Below are 21395 nucleotides of genomic sequence, written 5' to 3'. Positions count from 1 at the left end.
CTCTTCGAGCAGTCATCCCCAAGACAATCCTCCACCAGCGACTTCACAAATCAATGCTCTTCTCGGTGACTATAAATCCAACTCCTCCACCAAATGCTCCTCAGGCGAATGTCAATCCAATTCCTGCTCTGGTTTTTCCAGCAAACATGGCGCCTTTGAATCTCAGATTGACATGCGCCAACTATCCATATTGGCGATCTCAGGTTCTTTCGTTTGTTCGAGCACACCATCTTGAAGGATTTCTCACTGGCGAGCGCATCCGACCTCCGGTCTCCATTCCTAATTCGATGGACAACAATCATCAGATTCCAAATCCAGATTTTGGCTACTGGTTACGGCTTGATGAATTCCTCATGAGTTGGCTCTTCAACTCTATCTCTAAAAATATGCCAGGTCATATTGCTCGATGCACCTCCTCTGCTCAGATCTGGTATGAACTTGCTCAACTCATTCGAGAATTACAGTCCAACTTTGCTGACGTTCCCACGGATCAGTGAGTTATTTTTTGGGTTTTTAGGTGTTGGAACTTTTTGATAAAAGTTAAAATGAATTGTTAAAAAAATTGAAAAAGTATAATTGTGTGTGATATGGGAAAAGTCCCACATGAATTTGAAACACTCTTCTAAGAGTGTATATAAGATGCAAGTGACATCAATTGGGGTGTGCCCCAAGGGGTACCTAGTTTTGTGCAAATGGGTGAGGACTCACACACTTGACCACCACACGCGCGCGTGCCACCGCCGCCGTCCGTCCTACCGAGCCGAGCTGAGCTGGCGGGGCGGGTGGTGTGGTGTCATACTTTATTTTTTGTTGAAAAATTATTTAATAATAAAATAATTTTTTTTATTTATTAATTAAATTTTAAAATGATTTTTTAAGACGCAGTAAACCTGATCCATTTTAACTTCTATGACCACGATATTTTCTCCCACGTTTGAAAAACATTCTCTTAACGTTTTATACAGATCGACTTCTTTACATAAGTTAGATCAGAAAAATAAGAGGATACATATTTTTTCTAAGAAAAAATATTATCTTCTGAAATAATCGAATTTCTCTAAGATTTTGAGGGTGTACAAGAGCGAAGCCTTTTGGTGCAGAGAAGTATCGTAGTGGTTTCTTTACCCTGGGGACGGTGTGGTTGATAGACTGTCATGCACACTTGGGGCAGAGCCGCGAAATGTCTTAAAGAGAGCGACATAGTCCGCGACTCAGCCAAAAAACCGATCGGTAATTCGTTCCAATTTTTATTTCAATTCGGAATTATCAATTTTAAGACGTTTTGTTCTGCTATGGCTACCACCGATGATTTTTTCGGTTCTGCCTCTACTGATATTAACAAGCCATTTTGTTTTGAGGGTTTGCATTTTAAGTGTTGGAAACAAAAGATGCTCTTTTATCTGACCATGAAGAAGGTTGCGTTTGTCCTCACTGCTCTGAAGTCGGTCGTCTCTAAACCTTCGACAAACAAGGACAAAGAGACCGAACGCGAAAAGCAACAGAAGGAATTGGACTCCTGGGTTGAAAACAATTTCCTCTGTAAGAATTTTATTCTTAATGGTTTATCTGATGATCTTTATGACTATTATAATTCAGACAAGTCAGCAAAGGAAATTTGGGAGGTGCTGCAAAAGAAATATGATATAGAAGAGGTGGGGACTAAAAAATACGCTGTTAGTCGCTACCTGAAGTATCAAATGGTGGACGATAAATCTGTGGAGGCCGAATCTCATGAAATTAAGAAAATCGCGCATGAGATTATCTCAGAAGGTATGACCCTTGATGAATAGTTTCAAGTTGATGTTTTAATTGAAAAATTACCTCCTTCGTGGAAGGATTTTAAAAATGTTCTCAGGCATAAGACTAAGGAATTTTTCTTAGAGAGTTTGATCACCCGCCTTCGTATCGAGGAGGAAGCAAGGAAACAAGACCAGAAAGAAGAGGTGCTTGTTATCTCTAACAACAACCCCAAGAATTCTACACCTGCGATTCTGAAGCCTAATGGAAAAAATTTACGAATCGGAATCGCAACTCGAATTCATTCAAACCGCAACAACCAGAATACTCCTTGAAACAACAATAAGAGTCGGAACCATAACAGGAACCAACCTGGAAGGCAGCAACCTCCACCTAAAAAGAATGATTCTGGACAATTCCTTTGTTACAACTGTAACAAGCCAGGTCATATGGCACGCAAGTGTAGGAACAAGCCAAGCACTGCTCCGCAGGCTAACTTGACTGAAGAATCTTTTATAGCTATGATTTATGAGATCAACCTTATTGGTGGATCAGATGGGTGGTGGGTAGACACTGGCGCTTCACGCCATGTCTGCTATGATCGTGCTATGTTTAAAACATACACTGCTGCTGATGATAAGAAAGTGTTTTTGGGTGATTCCCACACCACTATTGTTGCTGGGATTGGGAATGTGGATCTTAAGTTTACCTCGGGAAAGACTTTATTACTGAAAGATGTAATGCATACTCCTGAGATGAGAAAGAATCTGGTTTCTGGTTTTCTTCTTAATAAGGTTGGGTTTACTCAAACTATTGGGGCTGATTTGTACACTATCACTAAGAATGGTATTTTTGTTGGGAAGGGTTATGCCACTGATGGCGTGTTTAAGTTAAATGTTGAACTCAATAAAGTTTCTCCTTCTGCTTATATGTTGTGTGATTTTAATGTTTGGCATGCTAGACTTTGTCATGTTAATAAGCGCATTATTAAGAACATGAGTAACATTGGTTTAATTCCTAAAGTGTCAGATAACGATTTTGAGAAATGGGATTTTTGTAGTCAAGCAAAAATAACTAAGACACCACATAAATCAGTTACTAGAGAATCTGAACCTTTACATTTAATTCATTCAGATATTTTTGAACTTGATGAAACGTTAACTAGGAATGGTAAACGTTATTTCATCACATTTATTGATGATTGTTCTGACTTTACTTATGTGTACTTAATGAAAAATAAAAGTGATGCGCTTGACATGTTCAAATTATTTGTGACTGAAATTGAGAATCAATTCAATAAGAAAATTAAAAGGTTTTGTAGTGATAAAGGAACTGAATATGAGTCAAGCATGTTTATTGAGTTTTATAATTCACATGGCATTGTACACGAAACCACTGCACCATATTCACCTGAAATGAACGGTAAAGCTGAAAGAAAGAATCGAACTTTTACTGAATCTGTTGTGGCTATTTTATTGAATTCTGGTGCTGCATCTCATTGGTGGGGTGAAATTCTTTTGACTGTTTGTTATGTGTTGAATAGAGTTCCTACGTCTAAGAGCAAAGTTTCACCATATGAGATCTTGAAAAAATAGGCAACCTAACCTGTCTTATTTTATAACGTGGGGTTGTTTGGCTTATGTTCGTATTCCTGATCCTAAGAGAATTAAGCTAGCAAGTAGAGCCTATGAATGTGTATTTATCGGATATGCAATTAATAGTAAAGCATATAGGTTCTATGATTTAAATGTGCATGTTATTATGGAATCAAATGATGCTAATTTTTATGAAAATTGTTTACCAAGTTTTTCGGAAACGAATACAAACAAAATAATAAAAAGATAAGAACTGTAGAAGTGCAGAAATATAAATAGACAAATAGGTTTTTTACGTGGTTCAGGCGTTAACAAGCCCTAGTCCACGAGTCGATGTTATTATACTTGTAGAGAATTACAGTAAAATGACTGGTGTATAAGAACCTCACAAACTCACAATGTTTCTCTCGGGTTCTCTTAAAGAAGATGAAGCTAGAGAGATTTTTGCAGAGTTCTTCCTATGTCATCTTTTTTTGCCCTCTCCTATCGTAAAATGAGGAGGTATTTATAGCTAGAGTTTTGGATTAGGGTTTTACTCTGCCCCCCCTGAGTTTTAATTACACCAGCCATAAATAGGGGATACAATTATCGTAGTCGCATGGATACCAGGCTCTACGTAGGTATATTTACATGAAAATATGGGGAATGTAAAAAGGCAGCTGTCTTTTCCAGGCTGTCAGCGGAACAGTAGGCGAAATGGTACTTTTAGGCGTGCTGGGATGTGTGCGGCCTTGACCTGTCGGGCGTGTCAGGCGGGATCCTGTGTCAGGTGAGTATCATTCCAACTATGCCTCCTCCATGACTCGACCGCTCGGTCTTCTTCCGTGTGAGGCACGGAACTGTATCCGCGAAGGTAACCTGAAGAGCTTCTCCCGGAAGGACCTTCCCCGAAGGATATCCCTTCGGGAGTCCGGGAGAATTGACGAGCTTCCGGGTCGCGGTTGCTTGAAAGAGTATGCTGGACACTAAACGGGAGAGGCGAGGCCTTTCTGTCCATCCGCGAGCTCTGGTCACCTTTCGTGAAAGACTTTGATAATTCTGCTTCCCCGAGGCTATCCATCTAAACGCTATCCGGAAATCTGGATAACAAAAATAGATTCCCTTTTAAATTGAGAAAAAGTGGGGGCGCATCTACTAGCAACATTCATATGATTAGGAGTAATGAGCATATTGAGGATAGAGAATCAGAACCTAGGAGAAGTAAGAGAGCTAGAGTTGCTAAAGATTATGGTTCTGATTTCCGTGTCTATACATTAGAGGAAGATCCTGCTAACCTCCAATAAGCTTTGTCTTCTTTAGATGCTGACCTCTGGCAAGAAGCCATAAATGATGAATGGACTCTCTTGAGTCTAACAATATGTTGCACTTAGTTGATTTACCTCCTGGTTGTAAGCCTATAGGTTGTAAGTGGATTTTGAAAAAGAAATTGAAAGCTGATGGTACTGTTGATAAGTACAACACTCGTTTGGTAGCCAAGGGTTTTAGATAGAGAGAAAATATATATTTCTTTGACACCTTTTCACCTGTTACTAGAATAACATCCATTAGAGTTTTGATTTCCCTAGCTGCAGTTCACAATTTAGTTGTACACCAAATGGATGTTAAGACTGTCTTTTTGAATGGTGAATTAGAAGAAGAGATCTATAGGGATCAACCTGAAGGATTTGTGATCCATGGCCAAGAACATAAGGTTTGTAAACTGGATAAGTCTCTATATGGTCTTAAGCAGGCACCTAAGCAACGACATGAGAAATTTGACAATTTAGTTATCTCACATGGGTTTAAAGTGAATGAAAGTGACAAATGCATTTATTATAAATCTAATAATGACATTTCCACTATTATATGTCTATATGTGGATGGCTTGCTCATTTTTGGTTCGAATATCCATGCTGTGAATGCGGTGAAATCTTTGTTATGTGCTAACTTTGATATGAAAGGCCTTGGAGAAGCGAATGTAATCATTGGTATTAAGATTACTAGGTCTGAAAAGGGAATTTCTTTGGATCAATCTCACTACATTGAGAAGATTCTAAAGAAATACAATTACTTTGACTGTAAACCTGCTTGAACACCATATGATCCAAGTGTTAAGTTATTTAAGAACACTGGTGACGGTGTGAGACAGTCTTCAATATGCCACTGATTGTACTAGACCTGACATTGCATATGTTGTGGGATTACTGTGCAGGTTTACAAGTAGACCTAGTATAGAGCATTGGCATGCTATTGAAAGGGTCATGAGATACCTTAAGAGAACCATGAACCTTGGATTACATTATCAGAAGTTTCCAGCTGTTCTTGAAGGTTATAGTGATGCAGACTGGAACACTTTTTATGATGACTCCAAAGCAACAAGTGGCTATATCTTTAGTATAGCTAGTGGAGCTGTTTCTTGGAAATCTAAGAAACAGACTATTTTGACACAATCCACCATGGAGTCTGAAATGATAGCACTAGCTACAACTAGTGAAGAAGTAGGTTGGCTGAGAAGCCTGCTAGCTGAGATCCCTTTATGGGAAAAACCGATACCAGCTATGTTGATCCACTGCGATAGTACCGCGGCTATTGCAAAAATTCAGAACCGTTATTACATCGGTAAGAGACGACAGATACGTCGTAAGCATAGTACTGTTAGAGAGTTTCTCTCAACAGGAGCTATTAGAGTGGACCATGTACGCACTGATGATAACTTAGCAGATCCTTTGAAGAAAGGATTAGCTAGAGAGAAAGTCCATAAAACATCGAAAGGAATGGGACTATTGCCCTTAGAATGATGAATCACTCATGATGGTAACCCAACCCAAAGACTAGAGATCCCAAGAACTAGGTTCAATGGGTTAACAAGTTGTGAAGTGATATGAGTTGGATCATGCTATTTCCATTAAAGCATATAGAAGCATGAATTCCTGAAGCGATGAGGGGATGAGTTAATAGAAACTCTTAATGAGATCTATACTCTATGTGGAGTGGAGTACCAAGCTACAGGAGTACTCTTGATAGACTCACCTATTTGAATGTGGAAGTGGGGCCGCTTCCTATGGAATTTCGAGCAAAATTTCTAGAGCATTCACTATACTAGGATAGACGTGCATGGCCATTAACACACGGGCTTTTTGATTACACTCTTGAAAGGTTGGTGCGTGGTACGATGTTAGAAATAGAGTTCAAGACTACGTGTCACTCTAGTATAATCTAAATCGTATTCACTACGCAAATGTTCAAATCGAAAGATACATTTGTTTATGCACAATCTTATAGATTCTGATATTGCTCGAGAAAATATTTAAAAAAAAATTCAAGTGGGAGATTGTTGGAACTTTTTGATAAAAGTTAAAATGAATTGTTAAAAAAATTGAAAAAGTATAATTGTGTGTGATATGGGAAAAGTTCCACATGGATTTGAAACACTCTTCTAAGAGTGTATATAAGATGCAAGTGACATCCATTTGGGTGTGCCCCAAGGGGTACCCAGTTTTGTGTGAATGGGTGAGGACTCACACACTTGACCACCACATGCGCGCACCGTCACTGCCGTCCAACCGAGCTGAGCTGGCGGGTGGTGTGGTGTCATACTTTATTTTTTGTTGAAAAATTATTTAATAATAAAATAAATATTTTTTATTTATTAATTAAATTTTAAAACAATTTTTTAAGAAGCTGTAAACGGGATCCGTTTTAACTGCTATGACCACGATATTTTCTCCCACGTTTGAAAAACGTTTTCTTAACGTTTTATACAGATCGACTTCTTTATATAAGTCAGATCAGAAAAATGAGAAAATACATCTTTTTTTTTAGAAAAAATATTCTCGTCCTGAAATAATCGAATTTCTCTGAGCTTTTGAGGGTGTATAAGAACGAATATTTTCGGTGTAGAGAGGTATCCCAGTGGCTGTTTTATCCTGGGGACGGCGTGGTTGATAGACTGCCGTGTACATTTGGGGTAGAGTCGCGAAACGTCTTAAAGAGAGCGACATAGTCCGCGACTCAGCCAGAAAATCGATTGGTAGTTCGTTCCAATTTTTATTTCAATTCAGAATTATCAACTAGAACAACAGGTGTGTTGTATCTAACTCAGTCCAAATATACAATTGAGTTACTCATCAAAACAAGATTTTATGACTCCAGACCAGCTCCCACTCTAATGGTTATTGCCAATAAGTTATCTCTTGGAGAGTCCTTTGTTTGACAAACCTGAAGTGTATCGAAGTGTAATTGGTGCTTTACAATATCTTACACTCACCAGGTCGGACCTCTCCTAATTTCTGAAGGCTCCTACGTTAAACCATTGGAATGCATGTAAACAAATACTTCAGTACATCAGAGGGACCATTCATCTTGGTCTCCACTTTCAGTCAGCCCCGTTTCTCAAGTTAGAAGCATATTCTGATGCTGATTGGGCCTCTAACTTAGATGATCGAAAGTCCACAAGTGGTTTCTGCTTCTTTCTTGGTGCAAATCTAATCAGCTGGGGTTCTAGAAAACAGCAGGCTGTTGCACGATGCACAACTGAATCTGAATACCCTGCTCTTGCTTCAGCTGCAACAGAGTTAGTATGGCTTCATTCTCTCCTTACTGAAGTCGGTATTAATGTCTCAAGTCAGCCTCCTGTTCTTTTGTGCGATAATCAAGGATCACAAGCCTTAGCTCTCAATCCAGTCTTTCACGCAAAAACCAAACATATAGAAGTCGCTGTTCATTACGTTCGCAATCAGCTTGCTAACAAACAGTTAAGGTTCGATACATTTCTTCTGGTGAACAACCAGCTGACATCTTCACCAAACCACTCTCATCACCACGATTTGAATTTCTTTGTAACAAGCTAAATTTGGATTACTACAACTATAGCTTGTGGGTGGCTGTTAGACACATCAGTATCAAGTGTTAGTTAGAAATTAGTTAGAAGTTTCTTATTCTGTTCTAATAGAATTGTTGTAATAAATCAAGGCTGTAACAACCTTGCACCGACTTGTATCTGAGTATATATACTCCTTTTACTCAATAAAGAATATCATTCTCCCAAATTTTCATTCTCAGTTTAAAGTTCATAACTCAGTTCGAGTACTTTGAGTCATTATAATTTCTCTCTTCAGATCAGAATTGTTATGATCATTGGTAAAATTAGTCCATGTAATATGTGAATCTATGCCAGCAATTCAGACGTAGATGAATAATGATGGATCCCCAGATCATTGACTAATCAAAACAATAAAAGTTCTATGAACTTTGTTCAGGAATAATATTGTAAGTCATTATCAGACCTAGTAGTGAAGCTATAGAATATAAATAAATGTTACATCTTCTTAATATCATCAAACTGTGTCTGATTTTGAAGTTAAATAGTTTCTAAGTTATATGCATTACAATAGCAGCGGGGGATAGTAATAAAGTTGGAAAGTCAATTGCATTGCCTCAGCTGAAAGAAACGGGTTTTTTGTTTTTTTTTTTTATAAACAAAATGACATCATTTGTCTAGAAAAAGCAAAGATTTTATATTAAATTATGAATTCTAGAGAATGTACCAATTCTGAATTTGTGATCTTATTTACCTTTTCATTTGTAATACAAGAGTATTTATGTCATTCACATGTGAGTCTGGTTTTTGCTATAATAATAAAGAAGAAGACAAATAACAATTTTGAGATCTAGATAATCTTCAATCCAGATTTTTTAAGGCATCTCATTTATGTGAAATCCCCCACAAATCTTCAACCTACTCCAAAGCAACTTGATATAGTTTTTGCAAGAAAAGATTTGATCGACTGACTTGGCATTAAAAGTATAAAAAGCTACTAGAAACCATCGAGTCCCTGTCCAATCAACTGTATATGACTAATAATAAATTTGAATAAAAGATTATGAATCACAAATTAATCAAGACAGATTCTACGGCACACACTTTTTAAAAAAAAATGCATATACTCAGGATGAAAAAAGTTTTAAACCGTACAAATTCATTAAGGGAATGACTCAGCTGTGATTTAAAACATGTCATATGTTTAAAAAGTAAATGTGCGTAGCATTAATCACTAATCAATAACCACCACTTATTACAACAAAATGACTGGTAAATGAGATTCAGGAGGCAAAACACTCGAGAATTTTCTTAAGCCGAAGCGGGATTTCATTGAGTCAAAGATGTGGATCATAACATTTTTCCAGTAGAACTTGATTCTGAACCACACGGTTCTGCTATTGGAACTACTTTGAACGAAAATGATGTGAATAGGTATAAAAAGGAAACGTACTCGTCAATAAATGCAACGGAACTAGATTATGTTTTCCCTTAAGATCCAAGCAATAAAGGCAACATTCATGAATAGTAAAGTTTGTAATTAAAATATCGGTTCTCTTTGACTAGGACTGTGAAAATTGATAATGACAGCTTTTGTCTTTTTTATAATGTTAGTCAAACTATTCGCTGAAGACTTGGCCGTCTATTTCATTGTCGTAACAATCAGATTACATCTTCACAAAGCTCAATCAATAGGGTATAGTTTGTATAATCAAAGTGATCCAGAAGTCGAGATTAATGATGGGGTTCTCTTCTTTAATGTTTATCTTTGCTATTTTAAGCTTTTTTCCATTTTTAGTAACTTCTGCAATAGTTGATATCATTAGACCATCAGATTTAATGAGAGAGAACACAACTCTGGTTTCCAGAGACGGTAGCTTTGAATTGGGATTCTTTACCCCAGGCAATTCAAAGAATCGTTATCTGGGAGTTTGGTATAAGAACATCCCAGTACGAACTGTCGTTTGGGTGGCAAACCGGTGTAAACCGATCAACGATTCATCTGGCTTATTGACTATAAACGAAACAGGAGATCTTGTGCTTTTCGGGCAGAATAAGAGTGTCGTTTGGTCTACGAGCTCATTGAAACCTGCCCAGCAACCATTGGTGCAGCTCTTGGATAGTGGTAACTTGGTTTTGAGAGATGAGAAAGATGAGAATACAGGGGACTATCTGTGGGAAAGCTTTGATTATCCTACCGATACGAACATGCCCGGAATGAAAATAGGATGGGACTTGAGGAGAAATCTCACGAGGCGTTTATCAGCATGGAAGAGTTTCGATGACCCCTGCAATGGAGATTTTACTTACGGAATTGAGCTTGATCAGCGACGACATACATACCCCGAACCAATGATCCGTAAAGGATCAGCGAAATTCTATCGAACCGGCCCATGGAATGGCGTAAGTTTCACCGGAACTCCTGACTTGAGACCAAACCCGCTTTTCGATTACGGGTTTGTGTACAACGATGATGAAGTTTACTACATTTACAACCTCAAAAACAAGTCGGTGATATCAAGAATTGTCATGAACCAAACAACAAGTGTTCGTCAACGCATGGTTTGGATAGAAGCAGAGAAAATTTGGAAGCCTTATAACTCAGCTCCAAGAGACCAGTGTGACAACTATGGCATCTGTGGAGCAAATTCAGAGTGTGTCATAACGAATAATCCAGTCTGTCAATGCTTAAAAGGTTTTAAGCCAAAGATTGAAGAAAATTGGAAGGCTATGTACTGGTCAGAAGGGTGTGTGAGAAGTAGTCCTCTGAACTGCCGTGATAAAGAGAAGGACGGGTTCTTAACATTTTCTGGCTTGAAAGTGCCTGATACTCAATTCACTTGGGTGAATAAGAGTGTGAATATAAGGGAATGCAGGGCTAAATGCTTGAGCGACTGTTCTTGCACTGCTTATACAAACTCGGATATTGGAGAAGGCAGTGGTTGTGTGCTATGGTTCGGAGACTTGTTTGATATTCGACAGTTTTCATCGGGTGGACAAGATCTATTCATTCGAGTATCGGCTTCAGAAATAGGTGCAGTGTTAAATTTGGCTCCATACCAAGTTCATATGTATCCCACTATCTTCAACACTAGTACATTTTTAATGTGGTTCATTCAATTTCATAATTGTTTGCTTTTTCTCTGTTTCAAACTAACTATAGAAAAAGCAAGAGCTGGTCGCAAGGTGAAGAAAGCAGTGTTAGTTGTGGCTATAGTCGTTGCATTAGCTAGTGGGTTGATTTTAGTTGGCTATTACATTCGCAGGAGAAGGCACAGCTTTTTTGAAGGTAGTCCTACACTCTTAGTTTTTATTTTTTGCAAACTTTCTTTATGTGATTCTAGTTTAGTAGAGTAATATTCTGGATCTCTGATCAAGGCTAAGATATTTATAAATAAATTTATCCAGAAACTTGCATAAGATACTCGATACGAAAAAATTACTGATTCTAAAGGGACCAAAATGTATCACATTTTTTAAACATAAATTTAGGTATAGGGTACATATATATAACTGGGAATTTTTTACCAGAACAGAACACAGCATAATTCTTTTCTTTCCAAAATAAAATATCATATAAAGCATTGTTTATCTAGATTGGATTGGAATCTTTTAAGTACCTTCTATTGTGCCTGCTGAGATAATTAACCATGATTGATATGTGTATGGTTAAGGTTAAAGAAAAAAACCTTTTTTGTAAACATATTAGGAGCATCAGCTGTTTTGCTTGCTTTCATGCCTACCTACTTTTAAAGTTAAAAACTTATATCTTTTCCTTTTGATTGCTTGATTTCTATTATATATGTTAGAAAATACAGAGACAAATGTAATTATCAATAGAGATGAAAACCAAGAAGATGACCTGGAGCTCCCATTGTTCAGCCTACATACAATTAGTACTGCCACTAATAATTTTTCACAGAACAGTAAGCTTGGAGAAGGTGGTTTCGGACCTGTATACAGAGTAAGCTTCCCATCTACCTACTTGTGAACAATTAATTGTTTTTTTGGGTAGGGGGGCTAAATATTGAAATGAGTAATGTTTTATTTTATTATTGTGATATTTTAGGGTATGTTAGAAGGAGGGCAAGAATTTGCTGTGAAGAGACTATCAATGTGGTCTGGACAAGGAGATAATGAGTTCAAAAATGAAGTTAAACTAATTGCCAAACTTCAACATCGAAATCTAGTAAAAATCCTTGGCTGCTGCATTCAAGGAGAAGAGAAACTGTTGATGTACGAGTATATGCCCAACAAAAGCCTTGATTATTTCATTTTTGGTCAGAATCGTTTTATCTCTTATAATCTATCTAATGTTTATGATTTGACAATTTTGTTCTAAAGTAGAAACTAACGTTTGCAGATGAAAGGCAAGGCCGGCTATTAGATTGGCCTAAGCGCTTCCAAATTATATGTGGAATTGCTAAGGGACTTTTATATCTCCATCACGATTCAAGATTGAGAATTATCCATCGAGATCTCAAAGCTAGTAATGTGTTACTTGATGAAGAGATGAATCCCAAAATTTCGGACTTTGGCTTGGCTAGAACTTTTGGTGGAGACCAATTAGAAGGAAACACAAGCAAAGTAGTAGGAACTTAGTAAGTACTCTCAAAAATACTTTTTTTTCGTTGACACTATTTATTTATACTAATAAATGTTGTACATATGTAGTGGTTATATGGCACCAGAATACGCATTTGATGGCCTATTCTCAATAAAATCCGACGTCTTTAGTTTTGGCATATTGATGTTGGAGATCATATGTGGAAAAAGAAGTAGAGGTTATTACTATGAAAACAATGGCCTTACTCTCATTGGATATGTAAGTAAATCCGAAAAGGCTTCATTTCAAATCTTATAATTTTGGTTGAATACGTCACACAACAGTAACACTTATATTCTGTAAAAATTATATGTTAGGCATGGACATTGCTGAAAGAAGGGAAGGCATTCAAACTTATTGACAAGTGCTTACGGGAATCAGACGAAAACATAGAAGAAGCATTGCGTTGCATCCATGTTAGTCTTTTGTGCGTGCAACAAAGCCCTATTGATAGGCCTAATATGTTGTCAGTTGTTCTAATGCTGAGTAGTGAGAGTACCTTGCCTCAGCCAAAACCACCAGGCTATTTCACTGAGACAGATATGTGGGGAGGAGATCAATCCGCTTCAAGAAAGTTTCTATCATCATCTTCAAAATGTGATATGACCATATCAGTTGTCGAGCCACGATAAGAATTAATGTAACAAATCACAGAATCACATATAAATTTTGAGAAATTGTAAGAAGAATCATTAATTGGTATCATCGATGTCAAAGCTTCAGACCATTTATATACACATACATGAGTGATTCTTTGCTCCATACGAGGAGCTAATGAAAACATTAAAAGTGATTGTTAACTTTTCTTCATTAATAGAGGCAAGTGATTAACTTGAAATAGAAATATGAATAAGAATGATGCTGTTTGGTAACAATTAAAAAGATATTCTTTTATTTAATTAATTAAAAATTTGATAATTAAACATAAAATGTGTTTGGTAACTATATTTTTATTTATTATTTTTTTAAATTTTAATTAAGATTTATTAAATTTTAAAAATAAAATTTTTTCAGTTTCAAATTTTTTTAAATAGTTTTCGATTTTTTTTTTCTCTTCTTCAAATCAACACTTTATATGATTAAACAAAAAATAAAAATAAAAGTTATCAAACACAAAAAACAAAAAATAAAAATAATTACCAAACATATTTTATTTTTTTAAAATAAAGAAACAAAAATAAAATTATATTTCTATTTTGTGTTTAAAAAATTCAAAAACAAAAATTTTACAAAACACAACATTTACATTATTTAATTGTATATTTAAGGTAAGGTACGTTATAGGCCATAAGCAGGAATGTATTTATATGCCATCAACTTACAACAAACTAACAATTTCCCTTTCCTTTTGCCTTTTTCCAATAACTGCGATTGGGAAAGGCTAGGTGCGAAAATAGAGTACTTTAAGCTGCTGCTTTTTGAGTAAAGTACTAAACAACTGTACTAGCTATAATTTATTAAGGTCTATATCTCTAGACTATTTTTTGCATGTAATTTTTATTTTTTGGGTTGGTTGGCCTATTTTTTACGCAATAATTGAATTCATGTACCTTCACTTTGCAATCTTTCAATTTTATTTTATTTAAAAAAAACATTATACATCTCTCTCTCTCTTACTTTAAGGATTTTTTTTGTTAACTTTAATGGAACATTACAAATATAAGGAATTCTGGCGGCCTCTCTCACAAGACCGAGTCCTTCATGTGGGGCTCAGATTTTTGCCAAGTATCAATTTTAGATTGGTGTTAAAATGTTGACTTTTTAATATTTTTACTTTGTATAATCAGCTGTGTTTTTTTAGCTGACACAGTTTAAATAAGTGGGAGTAGAAGCGTAATTTTAGGTCCAATAAACTGTACAGTTGAGGGTTTTATAGTAAATTTAGATGGGAGTTTAGACTCATTTACGATTGTGGACACATAACTATTTGAATGCTGCTAAGTAACTATTATAATTGACTTACACAAATGTATAATAAAATAACGTAACAAAAACTGAAGTTGTTTTATGTTTTTAATACAGTATAAGAAATGAATATAATGTGGTGGAAAGCTTTTAATATTAATAATTCAAATATAATGCGGTATTCGAATTTTTCTCAAAATTTGTAGAGATCTAGAGTTACATTTGATCAATTTAAGAAAATAATAAAAATAGCATCGATAGTGATTTCACTACCCGAAATATTCCCTATATCTATACACAACTCAAGCAAATTAAGCATCATTTAGATTCATGCATGCATACAGTTCAATTAAGCTACACAAATACGTACGTACACAACAGAGACAAAGTTAAAAGAAAAAAGTTACTTATATTATATATACACACGATATATATCTTCTTAATCTGTGTTAAAAATCTTTTGTGTTCATGTGGTCACAAATAGCGGCTCGTCTACCAGGAAGAACGGACAACGAAATAAAGAATTTTTGGAACTCAACAATAAAGAAAATGTTGAAATTAGTCAACAACAACACATTGACTACTACTACTGCTACGACAACAACATCATCATCATCATCACCAAACGACAGCAATTCATCAGAACACGATCAACCACCACCACCATTATTCACAACAGACCGTCCTCAACAACAACGTTGGAGATCAGCCACAACAACCGATGCTCATGCAGCAAGTTCCCATGCACTTGGACTACTACTACGGCTACTCATCTTGCTCTTCATCCACAACTACAGCAGCTGGTCAGTTTGACCCTTTCTGCATGCACATTATTCCAGATTACAGTACTCCTACTACTACTGCTACTACTAATGCAGACAGCTTTGGCTATCATAATTCATCATAATCATCATCATCATCATCATCATCAGATCATCATAATCATATCATTAATCTTGGAGATTATGGGGTTTTGGAGACTGCTGGTGATCATGATCATACCCGAGCTTCAACTAAAACGGCGACGACAACCATAAACTCTTCTTTGGAGTTGGGCAAGGGAATGAAGCTTACTGGTGCTCTTACAACCTTTTGTTATTTTAGAATATAATAACCAAACCAGTGAAGGAACAGTTGTCAGTTATAGGGAAGAAGTTAGGGGTATTTTCGTATTTTACACCCATTTAAGCTTCAACTCAAATCTTGTCGTTCAATCTAATAAACCACCTCATCCAATGACCAAAAATCACCACAGGACTCAATCCTGGAAAACGAACCAAGGGACTCCAAAAGGCCCCTACAAATATTTAACATAATATACTTCAAAAGTTATTAAAAATAAATATTTATAATTATAGTAATATAAATTAAAATTTTATAAAATATCATTATTATAATGATATGTAATGCAAAACTAAATATTTAATAATTATATTAATATAAATTTAAATATTATAAAATATCATTACTATAATAATATATAATATAATTAAAAAGAAAACATGTTTTTTTATTACTTAATGTAACTTAACTAAATATATATTCATATCAAATAACAACAAACATTATAAATACATTATATATAGGTGTCTTGTATGTATAAATAGTATGACTATGTAACTATATAAGAAATTAGAATAACATTTGTAGTGGGCAAATTCTGTCCACATGATCCATGAAATTAGTCGGAACCAGGCCCAACAAGCCAGCCAGACCAACTAGTCAAGCCCAAACCAACGTAAATAGACTCATGCATGCCAAATGACCCATCTGGACCCGAGTCCGGAGACATTCAGTCAGCTAGGATGTAACGCCCCAAACTCCAGGGACCGTTACGGTGTGCCTTGTAAATAGTGCTAAACTCGCTAACCGAGTCATTTGGCCAAAATCGTGAACTAAGTATGATTAGCGGTTTAGGGATTAAAAACTTTGGTTAAGATGTAACGTTTCACTAGAACGTTTACTGTATACATTGGGATCCCAAAAATATAATTTCAGAGTTTATTACAAGAAAGTGTTTACAACAGGCCGTTCTAAGCGGCAAAACAGGGTTCAGCCCTAGGTCCACTTTCAAACCTCGCCCAAGTATTGGTCGAGCAGCTGCATATGTACACGTCATCACCTAAGCTCTCCAACTCAAGGATGGTCCAGCTTTCCTTTTTCCTTTACCTGCACCACAAAGCACCCGTGAGCCGAAGCCCAGCAAGAAAACTCATATGCTCATAAACAGTCATATCATGATTTCAAATCATATCTGGCATGCCTAGAATTCATAGCTCTATTCAGCATGCAAATATATTCAAACAGATGCTGGGGTATCCAGGATAAGAAATCCTGGCCTTCTGATTGGAGGACTATCAATTAAATCCTAATCAGATGAGTGACTGCCAAACAAGTCACTAACCAAATGGAAGAGTGGCTGCTAGGTAAGCCACTAGCCTTCAAGCGCTTATAATATTCATCAAATGAGTGTCGCAACACTTGAGGTTCCGATAAACCACGCTGAGTGACCGACAAGCGAGTCACTAATTCAAATGGAAGGGTGGCTGTTGGGTAAGCCTCTAGCCTTCAATAGGTTCTGGTAACCATACTGAGTGACTGCCATGCAAGTCACTGTTTCAAGTGGGAGAGTGGCTGCTAGGTAAGCCACTAGCCTCCAAGCGCTTATTTCATTCATCGACCCTCGGGGTCGGTCTGGCATTAATGCTCTTTGAGTCATTCAATGCTGATGGTCGATTAGACCTAATCTTTGATGGCTTGCGTGATACATGCTAAGACCGTCCTGACTAATGAGTCAGCTCAACGTGATCAGTGCCCAGTACCACCGCCGAACCTGACTAATAAGTCACAGCTTCACAGTTGATACTAGCACCCTTGCCAAACCTGACTAATAAGTCAGTACCATGCACAGGTAAGCAATGCTATCAATGTGTATCATATGCCAATTATCCAAGAATAGGGCATTCAACATGCTTACTAAACAGTTGCTGGCATAATTATAATTATGCACAAACCCAGAGACTCAAGCTCTGACCAATCTCATATACATCATTCACGGCATGCCCTAATCACATGTTTCTCATGCACCACATGCATCACACTTAACCAACCAGCATGCCTCAATAATATTCATATGCAAATGGGCAAAACTGCCAAGCATTCATTATGCTAACAATGTTCACATTCAACATCCAACATGCATCAATCATAGCCATGCATGTCACATATGGGGTGCAGTTTTCTTACCTTGGGTCCAAGCACAGGTTACCAACAAACGAGCCACAAGAACGATCCCGACTCCAAGCCTCTAGTGATGACCTAGTCACAACCAAAATATAAAACCTCATCAAAATGAGTAATTAAATACTTCCAAACCCAACCCAAGCCTCCGGGACGTCGAATCCCACTCAACTAGGTAGTAGGATCGATCCTAGGCCCTTAGAGTTAAGTTCCCATCACAAAAACCACCATTTAGTATTTTTTTCCCTTAAGGGCCGCGGCCCTACATGGACCATGCCGCGGCCCGCCCCCCCTAGCAGAGCCTCCTCCACCTTCTTCAAGCTAGGGCCGCGGCGCACAAGAACAGGGCCGCGGCCCAACCTCGAACCAGCCATTTTTTCTTCGTTTTACACTTTTAAAACCTTCCAAAGACCTATCCAAACATCACCAAATCCCAAAATCAAAGTTCCCAAATATTCCCATGATCCAAAACCCATAAAACCCAAGTCTCAAATCACCCAAAAACACATCAAAACACAAAATCCAATTCAAGCTTAAAAACTTTTAAAAACTTAAAACTTGAATAACCTCCGATTGAGTTGTTTCCAACTAAATCCTCCGGCTAATAAGCTTCTAATCTTTCCTAGGATCGCTATGCCTCGATCCTCGCTTGAATCCGAGTCCTAGAACTCAAGTTACCTTCAAAAATGCGATCGGGAGACGAAAAGGGAACTTTTTTTTGAGAGAGAGAACGTACAGAACGTTCTTTTTATTTCTTAAAAAGGTTACTTCAAGCTTAAGTAGCTTCCAATAAAACCTAGTGCTCGGGGTCCCGAAAACACCCCCGGGGATATTATAGTCAAAACTTCCAGAGTTTCCCCCTGATCTTACTAACTCCCAATTTATCACCAAATATTTATTCTCATTACCCAATAACCCGGTAATGCTCTAAATACCCCTTGACTTACTCCAAGTCAAGCTTAAATCCCGTTGTGACTTTCCCACTAGCTTACCTCCTAGGATCGTCTTGTGCTGGGTAACCCTGGCATAACCAAATAATAACAAAGCACCACGCCCATTTCACATATATGCCAAGAATGCCCGAAATGGCCAAAATATGAAAATCACCCAACTACCCAGAAATGGGTTCACATGCATATTTAATACACCTAAACATGCATATTATCATTTAATAACACAATAAAGAAATTATGGCCCTCCCGGCCTCCTAATCAAGGTCCTTAAACCTTATTAGGAAATTTGGGGCATTACATAGGAACCTTGAAACAGTCAAGGTATATGCAACCCCTCCCATGAAAATTTGGGGGAGAACCACTAAGAACGGGTCAGACGGATTACGTAGGCGAAATTGGAACGGTAAGGAAAACGACTATATAGAGGAGCCTCAGAGGCTAAGAGCTGGGGATCTGATAACCATTACATTGATTATTCTCTCTAACTAACACTGTTCTCTCGAAGCGATCCAGTCAAGAGAGTCGAATCAGTCAGCCTGACCAGACTTAACTGGACCTGAACCGTTTGTTAAGTTCCTCCGTCTTCGCTGTTGTCACCTTGACCATTCTTCTATTCATCCATTAATCATTATTTACATTATTGTTTTACTACTTTCGATTAACTTTTACTACAATTCGTCTGACTTGAGCGTCGAAGTCCCTTTAGCTGACACCCCACCAGTGCTCCTAATTGAACTCCTGTCTCTTTCTTTGTTCTTGACAGGTTGGTGGTGTCCATTTAATCAATTGCAGGAAATCACATCTACAATTTGACGCCCATCGTGGGGCCCTAGCAATCAGACGATTGACAAAAGATCCAAGAGTTCGTTCGGAGAACCGTGTCAGATGTGACTGAGATACCCAATCTGGCTGCCCAGCTCGCTGCCCTTACCTCCCAGATTAATGAAGAATGCGAGAAAATAAGGAGGCTCGAAGCTGAGAATGCTGACCTGCTTGTTCAAATGGAGGCCATGACTTCTCAAGCTACCGAGGTTCAACCATCCCACTTATGAGGCCCAATCAGCTCGATGCAACCTGCTTGTGACCTCACCCCTATCTTTAACAATGATGGAGTGAGAGAGACAGTTCCATCATCCTCAGTAAGGAATTATCAAACTCCATCCACCATGCCTAACATGCAGAATTCTATTGTCAATGCAGGCGAATAGGTAACCATGATTGAACATGGACATTCATCCGCGCCCGGACCACATTAGATTCCAGGAGTCAGCCAGCCAACGTCGGCAGCTGGACAACAATAGGTTCCAAGTGCCATTCATCCTGCCATTGGAGCCAGCCAGACCATCATTGGAGCTGGTCAGAGTATACTTGAGCAGAGGACAATCATATTGAATCACCCATCCGTGAGCGAGCCAACCCTCCATACGACCATCAACTCATTTCTGATCTAAGATCCTGAGTTTGCTTTTAAGTTGGCCGATATGGAAGCACTCATCTAGTGGATTCCTGGAATGCCACCTCCAATTAAAAAGACTACAGCAAGCTGTTATGCTGATTCACCTTTCGTCGATGACATAGCCATGGTTGAGATGCCTAAGAAGTTATAATTAATATTCTTAAACTATAGGTTAAACTTATAAAATCCATAACTGTCTCTAGGAGTTTCCAACTAAGTCCCGGTTTGAACCAAAATCCACGAAATCGAAAATACTACAACTACTACTAGGTAGCTAACTAAGTAAACATTATGGGACTCTACATTGGGTAGCTGCATGAATAAAAATGGCATCTATTTTATACAGATTATTCCCATTTACATTGGGACATGATTTGATAACAGAATAGAATATACTCCTGCTATGTCAAATAATAAATGATAGATATGTGATACAGCCTAGGCATTAATGATCGTGTAAAGAGCCTCTGAATCTCTTGGGATCCTTCAGTAAGCATTTCGTCCAAGTTTCCACGAGCTGAATATCTCACCCGAGCTCATGTTCAACGACTATCTGAACCCTAGCTCGTAGTAAGATTAGAACGCTCAAAGTTGGACCTGATTATTATAAGTCTCATACTCGATTGTTATCTTGAGAGGAGGTCTGATAATAAATTGTGTATCATGCTATCAAACCTCCAAACTCGAGTTGTTCATATCACTATTAGCCAGTTATTCTACTTGGCTATTTTTATACACATTCATCTGCCATCTATACTCGAACTAATTGAACTCGAGCTAATTTCAGGGTACAACAATTATAAATGTTTGAATGGGATTAAAATGTTTAATATTTTGTCATGCTTTATAACATGTCATTCATATACCCACACAGTATGCAACTAGCATGCATTACATTCGTGTAGAAACATGCTATTAGGAATGTCCTATGTTTTTGTTATATGTTTATATGTGATAATTCATATATTAATAAATTTAGTCTTAATTAGTTAAGATGGTAAATCAAAATTAAAGTTGTTTAATTTTTTGTGTTTAATGAAAAATGTTTTATTAAAATAAAAGTAATATTCTCTTAGTTAAAACAAAATTATAATTAGAATTAAGG

At 37.2% G+C, this 21395-nt stretch overlaps 2 protein-coding genes across 3 annotated transcripts; both read left to right on the top strand.

The window, feature by feature from the left end:
- The first annotated feature begins 1292 nt into the window (after positions 1 to 1292).
- Positions 1293 to 2072, top strand: LOC133785483 (uncharacterized). The gene is made up of 2 exons (XM_062224711.1): positions 1293 to 1770; positions 1882 to 2072. The coding sequence occupies exons 1-2, from the start codon at positions 1293 to 1295 to the stop codon at positions 2070 to 2072; spliced, it is 669 nt and encodes a 222-aa protein (XP_062080695.1).
- A 7760-nt stretch (positions 2073 to 9832) lies between these two features.
- On the top strand, positions 9833 to 13546 carry LOC133782554 (G-type lectin S-receptor-like serine/threonine-protein kinase At4g27290). Of its 2 annotated transcripts, none has more exons than XM_062221888.1 (7): positions 9833 to 11164; positions 11294 to 11419; positions 11949 to 12094; positions 12200 to 12410; positions 12494 to 12731; positions 12805 to 12955; positions 13054 to 13546. In XM_062221888.1, the coding sequence occupies exons 1-7, from the start codon at positions 9868 to 9870 to the stop codon at positions 13366 to 13368; spliced, it is 2484 nt and encodes an 827-aa protein (XP_062077872.1). In that variant the 5' UTR covers positions 9833 to 9867; the 3' UTR covers positions 13369 to 13546. The 2 variants fall into 2 exon arrangements, with proteins under 2 accessions (XP_062077872.1, XP_062077871.1); XM_062221887.1 differs by having other exon boundaries at positions 9834 to 11164; positions 11940 to 12094.
- The last annotated feature ends 7849 nt before the right edge of the window (positions 13547 to 21395 follow it).

The sequence above is a fragment of the Humulus lupulus genome, chromosome 6 (genome assembly GCF_963169125.1).
Source record: "Humulus lupulus chromosome 6, drHumLupu1.1, whole genome shotgun sequence".
Classification (NCBI taxonomy): Eukaryota; Viridiplantae; Streptophyta; class Magnoliopsida; order Rosales; family Cannabaceae; genus Humulus; species Humulus lupulus.
This window is presented reverse-complemented; position numbering and strand designations above follow the sequence as displayed.

Excerpts from the sequence above, each read along its gene's own strand:
- LOC133785483 (XM_062224711.1), top strand. The coding sequence starts at position 1,293 with ATGGCTACCACCGATGATTTTTTCGGTTCTGCCTCTACTGATATTAAC. Across the intron at positions 1,771-1,881 it reads GCATGAGATTATCTCAGAAG|AGAGTTTGATCACCCGCCTT; the intron begins GTATGACCCTTG and ends AATTTTTCTTAG.
- LOC133782554 (XM_062221887.1), top strand. The coding sequence starts at position 9,868 with ATGATGGGGTTCTCTTCTTTAATGTTTATCTTTGCTATTTTAAGCTTT. Across the intron at positions 11,420-11,939 it reads AAGGCACAGCTTTTTTGAAG|AAAATACAGAGACAAATGTA; the intron begins GTAGTCCTACAC and ends TATATATGTTAG. Across the intron at positions 12,095-12,199 it reads GTTTCGGACCTGTATACAGA|GGTATGTTAGAAGGAGGGCA; the intron begins GTAAGCTTCCCA and ends GTGATATTTTAG.